The 16514-nt window shown below is 41.0% G+C and overlaps 1 protein-coding gene across 1 annotated transcript in view; it reads left to right on the top strand.

The window, feature by feature from the left end:
- The window catches only part of LOC143289314 (uncharacterized), an 11723-nt gene extending 6630 nt beyond the window's left edge, over window positions 1-5093 (top strand). The window contains exon 5 of the mRNA XM_076598314.1: window positions 3183-5093. Coding sequence (XP_076454429.1) covers window positions 3183-3667 — 485 coding nt within the window. The 3' untranslated portion in view covers window positions 3668-5093. The remainder of the gene's footprint in view (window positions 1-3182) is intronic.
- Window positions 5094-16514: the final 11421 nt, after the last annotated feature.

Here is a 16514-nt window from a genome sequence, read left to right on the forward strand (position 1 = left end):
GTAATGTAAGCCTCTGCCCCTGTTGCCTGCATTTTTTTGTCTTCAAAATGTTCATACACACGGCAGACACAGACACACACAGACACACTGGCACACACGTGTACACACACACACACACACACACACACACACACACACACACACACACACATTACATACTTATATTTCAATCATTTGTCGTTATCAAGCATTACTCATTGAAACTTTGTATAGTATTGCGTTGTATAGTATTACTATTGTCATAACAACACAAAGTAATATTTTGTGTCACATCCAGGCTGCACTTCCTTCATCAAAAGTGCAGCGCCACCCATATATATATATATATATATATATATGTGTGTGTGTGTGTGTGTGTGTGTGTGTCCCTCTCTCTCTCTCTCTCTCTCTCTCTCTCTCAATGTATGTATGTATATATATATATTTTCTGTCTGTAGCCTGCAAGTGTATTCGCTTCACTACTGAATTTTACCACTGACAATCTCGTTGTTGCCGTAGGTTCTTTTACACGCATTAAAGAGCGTCAGTACTGAACACGGGACATCAGTTTATTGTCTCATCCGAAAGACTAGCACCCAGACCACCACCCTAAGACTAATAGAGTGGAGTGCCGGGGCGTGGGGAGCAGGAGAGGGGGGGGGGGATATAAAAATCCCGTTCCAAAGTGCCAGGGACTCGAACCCGTGGATAATCGTGTCCCAGTCGGACGTGGCATTACCACAAAGCCACTGCTCCACCAAGGACTGTAAACATAGACCCCATGTGCAGTAAGGACTCTGTACAGTTTAAGGATATTACTAACTCTTTCAGTACCATTGTCTCATTCCCTGAGCTTAGCTGTTGCACTCATCTGCAGTAAGGACTCTGAATACGCTAAGAACATTACAAACAGCTCTTTCAGTGAGAGCTTTTCTGTAGCACTCATCTGCAGCAAGGACAATGTGTAGGCCAAGGACATTACTAACATCTCTTTCAATGCTGCTGTTTCGTTCCCAGAGCTGAGCTGTAGCCTTCAAGCTGTCTCGGTGCGTGCTAAAAGTCGTATCCTATGCACTCAGTGCTGTCACGTGCTTCAGCCCAAAACAAGTCAGCTGTCGTGTGGCAACTCGAGTGTGTTGTTTACTGACCGGCCTCGATACGTCACCGCAAGCGGTGAATATAACACGGACACTTTTCTTTCTTTGATTTAACGTCTTTTCATTTTGAGTGATGTTAGATGTGCAGCACGGCCACTGTTTCAGTTCCCAAACGATGCATGCACAACAGAGATGCTTGAGTTAAAGGGTCCCTCAGCCTTTTACGGTCATCAGGCCAGTGGATTCATATCCACTTTGCCTCTGAAACTGAACAACATCTCAATAACAGATTGAACTTCAAGAGATGATTGAAGATGTTTTGTGATTCATATCCACTGCGACGGGCGCCATAGCCGAATGGTTAAAGCGTTGGACTTTCGATCTGAGGGTCCTGGGTTCGAATCACGGTGACGGCGCCTGGTGGGTAAAGGGTGGAGATTTTTACGATCTCCCAGGTCAACATATGTGCAGACCTGCCAGTGCCTGAACCCCCTTCGTGTGTATACGCAAGCAGAAGATCAAATACGCACGTTAAAAATCCTGTAATCCATGTCAGCGTTCGGTGGATTATGGAAACAAGAACATACCCAACATGCACACCCCCGAAAGCGGAGTATGGCTGCCTACATGGCGGGGTAAAAACGGTCATACACGTAAAAAGCCCACTCGCGTATATACGAGTGAACGTGGGAGTTGAAGCCCACGAACGCAGAAGAAGAAGAAGATATCCACTGTGCCTCTGAAACTGAACAAGATCTCAATAACGGATTGAACTTCAAGAGATGATTACAGATGTTTTGTTATTCATATCCACTGTGCCTCTGACACCAAAGCACATCTCAATGACAGATTGAACTTCAAGAGATGATTGAAGATGCTTTGTGATTCATATCCACTGTGCCTCTGACACTAATCCATATCTGAATAACGGATTGAACTTCAAGAGATGATTAAAGATGTTTGTTTTGTTTTCCATTCCGTTTAGATATAAAGAAAAGAATCATAAGCATGTGAAGAAAATTAGTTACACTCCAATCAAAATATGTAGGATCTTTTTCAACATGATCAAGATTACATTGAGAGAGAGAGAGAGAGAGAGAGAGAGAGAGAGAGAGAGAGAGAGCCTGCCTGATAATAACACATAACAGCCCCCGAATCGGTTTCATTAATCGTCACTGTCACTTTCTCTCAGGGCCTGACTAAGCGCGTTGGGTTACGCTGCTGGTCAGGCATCTGCTTGGCAGATGTGGTGTAGCGTATGTGGAGTTGACCAAACGCAGTGACGCCTCCTTGAGGTACTGATACTGATACTGTCCCTGTCACTGGTCCCGAAACCTGACCTGGTCGTGGGTGTGCTGAACGCATTACTATTTTCAATTTCTGGCCTTGTTGACGGGCCTGAGTTTCGGCCCAATCATGATACTTTGTTTTTTTCTTTCTTCCTGTCAGTCTGTCCACAGACCAGTGACCGCCAGACTGAAGTTTCCACCAAGATGATGAACGCCAGATGTTAATAAAGTTTATAAGAAACGATTTAGAAATCAGTACACTAAGCTACATCTCTACAACTCCATGAATTGGAGGATAATGGTGAATGATTGTTGTTTTCCCCACCAAACAACTCATCAGCAGGCGAACGACCGGCAGAGACTTGGGGTGAACACCAAGACAATGAAATCTCCTAATAACAGTACTTGACAGTCCTTGAATTAGTTTCATTAATGACACTTCGTTGTTTTGCTGTTCTTCTTCTTCTTGTTTTTCTCTGACAGCCCATCAACAGACGAACGACCGGCAGAGACTTGGGGTAAACTCCAAGACAAATAAATCACTAAATCATAGTACTTGACAGTCCTCGAATCAGTTTTATTATTTCCACTTCGGTTTTTCTTTTTTAATCTTTCTTTTTTTTTCTTTTGTTTCTTTGTTATGTTTGTGTGTTTGTTTTTCCATCAGTGACAGCCCGTCAGTAGGCCAGCGACCGGCAGAGACTTTGGGTGAACACCCAAACAACGAAATCGCTGAATAATTAATAGCACTTGACTGTCCTCAAATCAGGTTTAATGAAACTTCGTTGTTGTTTTTAAAATATTTTTCCCCTGACAGCCCGCCAGCAGACGAGCGACCGGCAGAGGCTGGTGGTGTACACCAAGATGATGAGCGCCATGGGCTTCACGTGGGCCGCGGGGTTCCTGGCCTCCTACACCAAGCTGGCGGCCTTCTGGTGGGTCTACATCGTACTCAACGGGCTCCAGGGCACCTTCATCGCCTTCTCCTTCGTCCTCAACTCACGCCTGCTGCGCGTGCTGAAGGCCGGCTGGTCGGCCAGGAACGCCGGCAGCAGCGTGGGAGGGAGGGCGAGCGGCACGTGCGGTGAGTTGCAGCACAGCAGGGTGTCCAAGCTGGTGAGTGACAGGGGTCCTCCCACCACGCGCAGCGCCGGGACAGGCATGTCCTGTCTCGCCGCCTTCCCCAGCGGGAACAGCCTGTCCGGCGTGACCTCCAGAGACCTGTCACATGACAGCGAGCAGGGCGTGGGCGTGGGCGTGTCCATGTCACGCGCCACCACGAGGACAGAGCTGGACAACTGAATGAGGCGATGGCCGTGGGGTGATGGACAGTTGCTGGTGTGCAGTTTTACGTCACTTCTCTTCGTCGTGAAGCTGACTTTCACTGCGGGTCGTTAGACTGCACAATGCCAGGGTAGATTGCTGGGGTTACTTCCAATGTGACTTTTTCACTGCAGGTCGTTAGATGGGGAGTATGTCAGGGTGGATTGTTGGGTGCTTCTCTGGGTGACTTTTTCACCGCAGGTCGTTAGACGAGGAGTATGTCAGGGTGGATTGTTGGGTGCTTCTCTGGGTGACTTTTTCACCGCAGGTCGTTAGACGAGGAGTATGTCAGGGTGGATTGTTGGGTGCCTCTCTGGGTGACTTTTTCACCGCAGGTCGTTAGACGAGGAGTATGTCAGGGTGGATTGTTGGGTGCCTCTCTGGGTGACTTTTTCACCGCAGGTCGTTAGATGAGGAGTAGTCAGGGTGGATTGTTGGGGTGCTTTTCAGGGTGGCTTTTTCACTGAAGGTCGTTAGGATAGACGCTCTTGGGGTGCATTTCAGAGTTTTGTCCAACAGGTAAAAATAGAATTTGTACTAAAGACGTGTCACCTGAATGGAATGAAGAATACAGGTGTAAGCCACGTGCCTCTAGCGACCTTGTCTTGTGGAAGAGGTTGGCGATCCTTGTGGGATCCTTGTCATGAGCAAAGAATGGAAACGGGGATTTTGCATTGAATTGTACTACTGTTATGTCACAACAGATTTCTCTGTGTGAAATTCAGGCTGCTCTGCTGAGGGAGAGCGCGTCGTTGCAATGAGAGCGTGACCACTTTTTTTGTATTTTTTTTCCTGTCTGCAAATGTATATGTTTTCCTATCAAAGTGGATGTTTCTACAGAATTCTGCCAAGGACTACCCTTTTATTGCAGTGGGTTTCTTTTTCTGCGCTAAGTGCATGCTGCACACGGGACCTCGGTGTCTCGTTTACTAGCGTTCAGACCACGCCTCAAAGTGTAATGAAGGGGAAGAAAAATACAGACGAGTGTGGGAATCGAACCAGTGCGTTCAGATTCTCTCGCTTCCAAGGCAAGTGTTACCACTGGGCCACCACCCAGCGAGTTTATTCATGCTTTGAGTAAAGGTAAAGGGTGGGTGACCATCCATGGGACACTCCAGAATTAACCATCGTGGTCTTGGAGAAACCACCACTGAGCATCAGTCCATCGCCTGGAAGCAGACAGGCCACTGCTGCAGTGATCCGATCCGAGCAGCGAGACAGTAGTGCGACAAGTTTTGCGGGAGTTTGCTGCGCAGGACTGCGCTGACTGCCTTTGAAAAATCAGAGTGGCAATGGTGATGTCATCGGACTCTTTCAGTAAAGTAGACTGCCTTTGAAAGATCAGAGTGGCAATGATAATGTCATGGGACTCTTTCAGTAAAGTAGACAGACTGCCTTTGAAAGATCAGAGTGGCAATGATAATGTCATGGGACTCTTTCAGTAAAGTAAGCTGACTGCCTTTGAAAGATCAGAGTGGCAATGATAATGTCATGGGACTCTTTCAGTAAAGTAGACAGACTGCCTTTGAAAGATCAGAGTGGCAATGATAATGTCATGGGACTCTTTCAGTAAAGTAAGCTGACTGCCTTTGAAAGATCAGAGTGGCAATGATAATGTCATGGGACTCTTTCAGTAAAGTAAGCTGACTGCCTTTGAAAGATCAGAGTGGCAATGATAATGTCATGGGACTCTTTCAGTAAAGTAAGCTGACTGCCTTTGAAAGATCAGAGTGGCAATGATAATGTCATGGGACTCTTTCAGTAAAGTAAGCTGACTGCCTTTGAAAGATCAGAGTGGCAATGATAATGTCATGGGACACTTTCAGGAAAGAAAACGGACTGCTTATGCCACTGCTGGAGTGGATCGAATAGCGAGACAGTAGTTCGACATATCTTGCAGGAGTTCGCACTGACTGCCTATGAAAAATCCTAGTGACCGTGGTGATGTCATCAGTCTCTTGCAGAAAAGTTGTCTGACTGTCTTTTGAAAAATCACAGTGACAATGGTGAGGTCATCGGTCTCTTTCAAGAAAGTAGACTGCCTATGAAAAATCCTAGTGAGAATGGTCATGTCATCTGTCTCTTTCAAGAAAGTAGACTGCGTATGAAAAATCCTAGTGACAATGGTCATGTCATCAGTCTCTTTCAGGAAAGCAGGCTGACTACCAAGGAAAATTTAATCATTGTGACAATGGTAATGTCGCTGGACTCTTAAAAAAAAAAAAAAAAAAAAAGGAAAGTAGACTGACTGCCTTTGAGAAATCACAGTTTCAGTTTCAGTAGCTCAAGGAGGCGTCACTGCGTTCGGACAAACCATATACGCTACACCACATCTGCCAAGCAGATGCCTGACCAGCAGCGTAACCCAACGCGCTTAGTCAGGCCTTGAGAATCACAGTGATAATGGTGATGTCATTGGTCTCTTGCAAGAAAGTGGAGCAGGTTCCGAGTAGAGGTCAAGAGCCACACGTGTTTCACGAGGAACAGAAGTCAGGGTTGAGACTGGTGATGATCATCAGTAGAATAATTCAGCATAGCAGCTGGTCTTGTGCCTGATCAATGGGTATGCATGTGACAGAGGTTTGGTGTTGTGACAGAGGTTTGGTGTTGCCCGGAACGTCTCAGGGAGATGGCCGTCGACTTTCTTGATGGTGTGCGAGGTAATGGCTTCAAACCAGTCTGCAGAAAGGGTGCTGATGACATTTTTTGTATTTGTATTTTGTATTTCTTTTTGTCACAACAGATTTCTCTGTGTGAAATTCGGCCTGCTCTCCCCAGGGAGAGCGCATCGCTATACTACAGCGCCACCCATTTTTTGTGTATTTTTTCCTGCGTGCAGTTTTATTTGTTTTTCCTATTGACATGGATTTTTCTACAGAATTTTGCCAGGAACAACCCTTTTGTTGCCGTGGGTTCTTTTACGTGCGCTAAGTGCGTGCTGCACACGGGACCTCGGTTTATCGTCTCATCCAAATGACTAGCGTCCAGACCACCACTCAAGGTCTAGTGGAGGGGGAGAAAATATCGGCAGCTGAGCCGTGATTCAAACCAGCGCGCTCAGATTCTCTCGCTTCCTAGGCGGGAGCAGCCCGAATTTCACACAGAGAAATCTGTTGTGATAAAAAGAAATACAAATACTGTATTGAGTTGTGTTGTGTGGTGTTGCATATCATGGTATGGTATTCTAATATATTAAATGGTATTGTATTGTATTGTGACCACTCAAACACACTGCTCACGGACACACCCAACCAAGTTACATTCACCTTATACACCAGCACCCACCTCAGGTGATATATGGACAGAGAGATAGAAAAAGAGCGATCACTAATACAGCTGTAAAATTTTTTTTTATTAAAATAAACCAACCAACAGAAACGTCAGTAAACCCACATGGCAAACTAGGTCAATGAAACACGGCTGGGTAGAACGGTGATTGGCACGTAACGATTTAATTTCAATTAAAAGAAAATGGACAGAAATACACCCCCATGTGCTGGTAATTAAGCATCTGTAAATAAGTGAGAGTGGAAGTAGAAAGATCGAGCATGTGTGCATATATGTGTGTGAGAGAGAGACAGAGAGAGACAGAGACTCAAACTCGAACATTTTAATGACAAGGCCATTTTGCCCATGTCAAGGGGGAGGGTTAGTGGTCAGGGAAAGTGGGGGTAGGGAGCACATGGACATTATATAGATGGTATGAAACACACGTCATCGCTGTGAAACATGCATGTTTGCTTGAATCCAGAAGAGGGGTGAGGAGAGAGAGAGAGAGAGCGTGAGGGGGGGGGGGGATGGGGGAGAGAAAGAGAGAGAAAATTAATCAATTTCCTTTAACGGGGGAAGCAGAATCAGCAAAACCCATGCTTTATTCCATCCAGCCCTTAGGAACTCAGAGATTCCGGGGAGGGAAGGGGGATGGGGGATGGGGGGGTGGAAGAGAGAGAGTGAGAGAAAGTGTGGGCACATATAGAATGCACTGCTCTACCCCCCCCCCCCCCCCCCTCAAAAAAAAAAGAAAAGAAAAAACAAATCAGATTTACTGTACTGAACTGACACAATGCAATTAAAAAAAAAAACAACAACACTACTAACAAAAACAAAAAGAATGAGTGCTTGGCGTTCATTTCAAACCATTAAAATGGTTTGCGAAAAAGAACAACAACAGGCAAACAAGCAAAGAGGTAAATGAAGAAATAAACTGAATTGAAGGAATAATAAAAATAAAATAATGAATGTCAATAAAACCAAAAAATCTTATCTTGGAAACAGGCAACCTATCCTATGTTGGGTTACCAGTCCATTGGTGATATTAGCACCGAAACATTAAAGTACACTTTATCATGTTCATAGAATCCAACTGGAGAAAAGAACAAACAAAAAACAAAACAAAACAACAACCAAAAAAGGTAGAGATGTTATCACAAGCGAGACCAAACCTTCCATCTGAGATCTATACTAAAAGCTTTCTCCTTCAGATTAACCTTTGTGTCAATCTGCTTCATCCAGACTGGCCAGCTAAAAACACACAAAGACACACACACACACACACATCCCAACAACTGGCCAGATAAAAACACATACACACACTGTGACACACATCAACAACCCCAAACAAACAAGCAAAAAAACCACCACCCATCCTTAGAAAAAAACTGCTCATTCATTGATCTTATCTTTGGCCATACCCCACTGATCGTTTGAATCCTGTATAAATAAAAATCTGACTACCAGTGATGATACACAGAGAAATCTGTTGTGACAACAAAAAAAAAAAAAAAAAAAGAAGAAGAAGAGAGTAATATAATACAATGATAATAATATGATAGCTATGGGGTTGATGTTGGACTTCTGACACATAAAACTGTGAGGTTTCTGGTTCAAACCCTGACACCAACTGATGATTATGATGATATGGATAAATATGGATACTGGTGGGTTAAGAAAAGAGATTTTACAAGTCTGTCAAGTCAACACACGCCCAGAACCCCTGTGTGCATGTGTATGGGTGCAGACAATCGAACATCCACGTTAAAGATCCTGTAATCCATGTCAATGTACTTCAGCTTATCGTAGGGAAACATATGCACATCCAGCAGCATCCACCCTGAAAACGGCATACGGCTGCCTGAACAGCAGAATAAAACTGGTCATGTGCATAACAGGTCAGTTTCAGTTTCAGTAGCTCAAGGAGGCGTCACTGCGTTCGGAAAAATCCATATACGCTACACCACATCTGCCAAGCAGATGCCTGACCAGCAGCGTAACCCAACACGCTTAGTCAGGCCTTGAGGGAAAAAAAAAAGGTGAATAACAGGTCACTTACAGAAAGGAAAGAACATGGGAAATGCCACCAAAGAACACAGAAGGGGAAGAAGAAAAAGAAGAGGAAGATTACTTGAATCTTTAGTGGGTAAAGAGTATGTGGATTTGTCCGAACACAGCGACACCCCCTTGAGTAACTGAACTGAACTGAAGTGTTTGCTGGAAAGAAAAGGAAATTTTCTTCCTAAAATTACGTTTAAGTAACATACTTACTGTGACCCACTAGTGCAGACTCCAGCAGGGAGTCCGATTCCTGTCCTGTGCAAACTATTACCCACCTATGCGAAGAAAACGAAAGCAGCTACGGCCGATAACTTCCCGAAGTAGGTTACCTCCAATACAATTAAAAAAAAAAAAAAAAGATAAAAAAAAAGAAAGAAAAGAAACGGATGAGAAGAATTACTAGAATATTCTACAATCAACAAGACAATGAAAAGAAAAATTATTTCATTAAAACACATGTTAAGTGCATGCGCACCCACTCACCCACACTTTCATTTGGATGCTTGCTCATTTCATAACACAGTCATTCCACTTCTCATTCACCATGGTTTGGTAGCAAGTAGTTGGAGCATAAGTTAGTGTTTGCAAAAGACCATGAGCAGGCTAATCGAACGAATCCAATAGAACTATCTTTCTTATAGACTTGAGGAAGGAGAGGAAGAAGAAGAAGAAAAATAAGAGGAGGAGGAGGAGGAAGAAGAAGAAAAAGCTGTATTAAGGCTTCGGAAGAGACTTAACCACCAGTAACATTTTGTCAAGACTGTCCACCGAAACGTTACTGAAATATGAAACTCGTAAGAGCACACATCTTTCCGAACTTGAAGACTGAAGAAAAAAGAAAAAAAAAAAGAAGAAAAAATGATGTGGTGTTGGGTATACAGATTAGCGTGCGTGCTCTGGTGCCTTCTTGAATCTGAAGCTGACTGTACAATGTTTCCTTCCATGCTACATACTGTGCACTGAAAAAAACACATGAAAAACCAACACAAATAAGACAATGTCACTTGCAGCTGCTGGAATTGTGTGGGGTGGGGGAAATGAAAGAGGAGGAGTGTGGGGGAGTATGTTTAAAAAAAAAAAAAAATACAAATTCATTTTTTTTCTTCTTCTTCTTCTTCTCACTCAGTAAAAGTAAAACACATGAGAAAATGCCAACACAATTCATGTTCCATTGCACCATTTAAAGCAATATACACATACACATGCAGATGTACACACAAGTTAAAAAGAAACACTTACAATTCATGCTCATAAAGAACTGAGTCAGTGTGTGGCCAAATAAGACAGAGAACGAGAGAGACTTACACACAAAACACAAAAGTATAAATACAATACAATATTGGCATATACTGGGAATGGTTGAGCAGCACCTGGGTGATACACAGGTATAATCTGAAATTCAAATTATGACCAGATTTGGAAATTTTCTTGGAGGTCATTGAAGACTTCAAACAGCTGCTCTCTCTCTCTCTCACTCTCTCTCTCTCTCTGTGGCTCATTTTTATCACAGGAATCAGTCAGTTACAGTAAAGAATTAATGAAACGGAAAAAAAAAGTCTGAATTATTCTTCACAGCCAAAACCTAACTCAAGTGAATTAAATAACTTGGCCTAAACAATGGCAAAAAACCCCAAGGAACTCTAAAAACTATTCTTTGAGACTTTTTGCACAATATGACATAACAGATATTAAATCAAATCAGTTCAAACAAATGACGGGCACAATAGCCGAGTGGTTAAAGCGTTGGACTGTCAATCTGAGGGTCCCGGGTTCGAATCATGGTGACGGCGCCTGGTGGGTAAAGGGTGGAGATTTTTACAATCTCCCAGGTCAACATATGTGCAGACCTGCTAGTGCCTGAACCCCCCTTCGTGTGTACATGCAAGCAGAAGATCAAATACGCATGTGTGCATACGAGTGAACGCAGAAGAAGAAGTTCAAACAAACTGATTCCTTTCATTTGATGTCCAGAAAGAAAGAAAAAAAATCACTTTATAAACAAACAAAACAAAATGTAGCAAAACATTGCAATGGGCACTTACTGATACTTGACTAAGCTCACTGAATGAATAACTGAAGTATAGTCACACCACATGATACGGTTCGGTAAAATGCTGACCCACGCAATAAGAACAGACACAGTGGACTTCTGAATAAGACAGTCGACATTCACATTCACGGAATGACAGCTCAAAGCAACAAAAAACAAAACAAACAACAACAACAAACAAACAAAAAAAACAACAATAAAGCAAACCAACCACAATAAAACCTGAATTCAACAAGAAATGAGAGAAAAAAAAAGTTTCTCTTCAAAGTAAGGAGAACACCAAAAAAAGGGAAAAACAAAGATAAAAAAAAATTACCAACAAAACCAAACCAAACAACTACAGTAAAACACAAATTAAAAGTCAACAGCAACACAAACAAACTACAGTTAAGCACAAATTAAACCAAATAAAATATGAAAACTCTTCAAAGAGAAGGGCAAAACCACAGGACAGCACAAATTCAGCATGCACAAATTCTGAACCCAAAATCGACACCAAACATCAGATAACAAGTACAAATTATCACCAAAAACTGGTCAGCATGAATTCAGCATGCACAAATTCTGAACCCAAAATCAACACCAAAAATCAGATAACAAGCACAAATTCTCACCGCAAACGGACAATCTTGTATCACTTTTTGTCAGATCAAAATCCTCTGTGTGACCTTTGGGCCGTTCTCATCGTGGAGACATATCGTCACAATGCGCTATCACTTTCTATGTGTCTGTATGGCCATTTGTTTATTGAGCATCATGGATTTTGTTCCATGGAATTTTAACTTTTAACAAAAGGTTAAAGATGTATTCTTAGGATTTGCTGCATTCATTCCATAACTAATCAATATCACTGAATTTATTCAGCTCGGTCATGTTTCTTGAAAACGAGTCATATTAGAGTCCTTGTCATGCATTTCTAAAGAATCACAGCAATTAATCAATCAATAAATGAATAAATGAACATTCTCATTTTTGTACTCTCAGATATTAATGAGTGACAAACTGTCTCTGTGACAAAAGACTGACTTTTATCGAGTTTGCTACCTTTTTTTTCATGCATTAGTTTGCTCCTCTGATAATTATTGTTTGCCAGCAAGAGCTGTTTCTATCTTCAAAGTCATTCTTCACTGCTGGATGCAGTTCACAGCTAAAGGAAACTTGTAAACATATTTATCAGTATCAGTATCAGTATCAGTAGCTCAAGGAGGCATCACTGCGTTCGGTCAAATCCATATTTCGCTACACCACATCTGCCTAGCAGATGCCTGGCCAGCAGCATAACCCAACGCGCTTAGTCAGGCCTTGAGAGAGAGAGAAATACATAAATAATAATAATAATAACAAAAAATAAATTAAAAACAAAAACAAAAAACCAACAACCACATAATACCACTACTACTACCACTACTATTTAAAAGGCGCAAAATCTTCATTAAGTCAACTCTAGGCGCGGGCGCGCGCGCACACACACACACACAATGATGATAAATAAGCAAATAAATGAAAAACATGCAGACACACGTTCACACATACACACACACACATGCATAACAGATATGCAACAAACATGCAGTTTCACAGATATGAAAGCACAATCAAATACACATAAACGTTCATATTTATCCAATTCACACACACACACACACACACACGCACACACACACACAAAAATAACACTCCCCTCCCCCAACACACACACACAGAAATACTGACACACTGGGGAAAAACAATGACAGAAATGCATCATTTTCGTATAGTAGAAATGCCCCATATAACCAGAAGAAAGAACCTCCCATTTATCAATCAACACTACCACATTTGTGCACATAGTTCTGTGGAAAAATTTAAACCTGAATCAGCATCGGTTATCATCACTTTCCTTTTAAAAAAAAAGGAAGCAGTTAAGTTGATCAGCTTGTTTGACCACAAACACCAGGTTACAAGTACTCTCCTTCAATGACACAGGGCTGTATCGCAATATGTATCTTGTTTTTTTTGTTTTTTGTTTTTTCACATTTCAGAAGTTTCAGTATACTGAGATACACTTTTCTAAAAAGACAAAGTAACAGAAAGAAAATAGCATTATCGTGTGTACTGACAAAAAAACAACAACAACAAAAAAACAACAACAAAAAAAATAATAAAATTTTAAAAATCAATAAAAATTAGAAATAAAGAAAAATTATAAATGAATAATGTAAATAAAGGTTTTGAATCCACTTCATTTTTAGATCAAATTGTGAAACCTTTCAGAACTCTGTCTAATCAGAAGCAAACCAGCAAAAAACTAATAATATTATTACTACTAACGATATGGATAATAATAGTAGTCAATATAATAATGATAATAGTGAATGCAGGTAACAGCATTGCACAATTGACATTTCAATACATCACAGTGAATAGAAAAAAAGTACAGGTGAATCGACTAGCATCTTTCACTTATGTTGTACATTTCTTCTAGGTTGTTACAAGACGTTTGTAACAGAACCAGTCAGCCAGAAACCGATTATATGTCGTATTCTTTAAAGCAATATAATTTTCTGTTTCATACCTTAGACTTTTAAGATAATTTTGTTAAACTGTACCCGTTTGGAAACACTTGTTTGTTTAAAAAAAAAAAAAAAATTAACTAATTAATTAATTTATTTATTTTATAGTTTGTTCCACCTGTTGACAAAGTTTCTCTGAAGAATACAAAAACCTTTCCTGGTCTGTTGTTTACTCTCTCTCTTTCACACACAGACATATGCAAGCAAGCAAAGCAGCATGCATAAATACAAACAACTTCTGCACTTGAACGCCTGCCGGTACTGACGCCAAAATTCTCTGATCTTATTTAGATTTGTATTTTGCCTGAAACAGGTTTTCAAGGCCATGGCAGTGTGTGCAACAGTAATTCTGTGGTTCGGTTCAGAAGATCATTTTGTCCTAGGCTCACATCATTTACATTCTGACCAACATAAACTTTGAACAATGAATAAAGACTCTTAAAATAATAATTACTTAAAACTTTCAGTGATGAATATATAAACTTTAAATAATGAACAAGTAATTGTAAATAATGAATGAATCGAAGTGTTTAATCCTTGATTAGGCAGTTACATGTATACAATGTCAACTCCAAATAAGATTGAACCAAATATTTTCAGATTTAAACCTAAAAATGAAGGACAATTTCAAATAACAAAGAAGGTGAATTCATACAGACGTTTGACATAACGTCCTTCTCACACTCTGTCAACAAATGCTCTTTTTTTTAAATATATATTTTGATATGTATCAATATGTGCTTGGATATAGATTCTGTAAAAAGAAAAAAAGAAAAAAAACGACAAAAAAACAAAAGGAGCAATGCTCAAAACATGAACACATACATAAAAAAAAAAAGCAATTTGTTTGTAAAAGTTTTGTAGTTCATAGCACTCAAAACAGACCCTGTATCAGAATACGAATTTGAAAACAAAACATACAACAATGCATGGAATTTCAAATGCATCTCTCCACATATAAAGAAACAGACTTCATTTGATGCGAAACATTCATTTCTTACATTGGGCATCAGGGGGAGATAATAATCATAACAACGCTGATACAATTATTTGATTGACTGTTGTTTAGGAATGTTCCCAAAATAAAGCAATGAACAGAAATCTGTCAAAGAATGTTGTAACACTTTTTTCATTTCATCCTGAGTATACGGTAACATGCATGAAAAGTAAAAAATACAAACTTGGACATCTGAATACAACACACGTAAGACATGATGTCAATCATAAAACACATAATTAAAATACAACATACACTGGTTGCTTCTAAATGCTCTGTTTCTAAATCAGAGCACGATCTTGTTCTTGTTCTAACCAGTTATTTCATTCAACAAAAATGCAAAGCAGCTAGTAAAACAGGATGCAGATGTTGGTCAACCAGTCCCTTTAAATTAAAAAGAAAACACCACCACGGTGTGGCAAGATTGAAAAACTTTGTCAATGTGTATTTGAGTGTGCTTGTGCATAAAGAGTGCTGGGATAAAAGCTGGTTTTTGTCACATGTAATGAAAAGGATGACATATAAAACATTTGTATCTATTTGTATTTCTTTTTATCACAACAGATTTCTCTGCGTGAAATTCGGGCTGCTCTCCCCAGGGAGAGCGTGTTGCTATACTACACCCATTTTTTTGTATTTTTTCCTGCGAGCAGTTTTAAGGAAATACTAGTTGGGTCACGGTTAAGTATGTGTAATTAAATGTGCTTTTCCTATCGAAGTGGATATTTCTTCAGAATTTTGCCAGGAACAATCCTTTTGTTGCCGTGGGTTCTTTTACGTGCGCTAAAAGCATGCTGCACACGGGACCTCAGTTTATCGTCTCATCCCAATGATTATGCCTTAAGATATTGCCTCTCCATGTTATATCAGAATTAACACCCTACCCCATCCCCTTTCTGAATTACGCTTCTTTCTGTGCCCCTCTTTTGCTTAAAAACATCGACTTACTGCACACACCTGTCATCCTTGAATCTGTGCAATGACTGCAAAATTCGCTTCCCTAACACTAATATCTATAATCAAAATTCTTTTCTGCTGTCTTGAACTGTTTGGAGGAAAGCCTGCTGAAAAGCAGATTGTGTATAATGTATCCATGATGCACTATAAGCAGAAACGACACTCTAACTAAGCATGTTACCAGTTTATGGGACACACAAATCTTTTTAAAGTTGCACGAAAACACTCTACAACATAACACCATCAAAACAACCCTCTCAATATCAATTTTCATCCTATTCAGAAACACCTGTGCACATGAAAAAGGTTCAGGCTGAAAGGCTGCAAGACTGCCAAGCGCGTGCCAAAGAAGCTTGAATGAAAAACTGCAGGGCCGTTCAGGGCAGCGTCAGCCCACCTTGGTTAATGGAACAGAACTATGACTAACATTTCGTAACAATGGAGTGCGCACATTGTGGGTGAACATCAGGTGGGTGGAAGTTCCAGACTGTCATATGTTGTTCCTGCAGAGAATGTGTGACTTTTAGTAGGCGTGTCTGAAAGGGGCAGGATGGAGGGGTGGGGGTTGGTTCTTTAACATGATTAACTCTCTCCATACGAACGGCGAAAGAGACGACGTTAACAGCGTTTCACCCCAGTTACCATCATCAAAATATTGCAAGCGGAAGGCTCTTATACTGAAGAGGTGAATGTTGACAAAGAATACCACAATTCCGGCTGACGATGGAAGCTAAAGGTTGGGTCATTCAGACACCCACTGGACATCCGAAGAGTCTGTGTAGAGGAGAAGAGAGGACTGGCCGTACTGAGTGAGTTAATGATGTTCTGATGAAAGAAAAAGTGGTGAGAATACATATATGTTAATCAACACGTAACACTTGAAAATGCCCTTGAAAATGATTTGTTTCTGATTGTGCAGATCAGAGCCCTGAACAGCAA

The sequence above is a fragment of the Babylonia areolata genome, chromosome 13 (genome assembly GCF_041734735.1).
Source record: "Babylonia areolata isolate BAREFJ2019XMU chromosome 13, ASM4173473v1, whole genome shotgun sequence".
Lineage (NCBI taxonomy): Eukaryota > Metazoa > Mollusca > Gastropoda > Neogastropoda > Buccinidae > Babylonia > Babylonia areolata.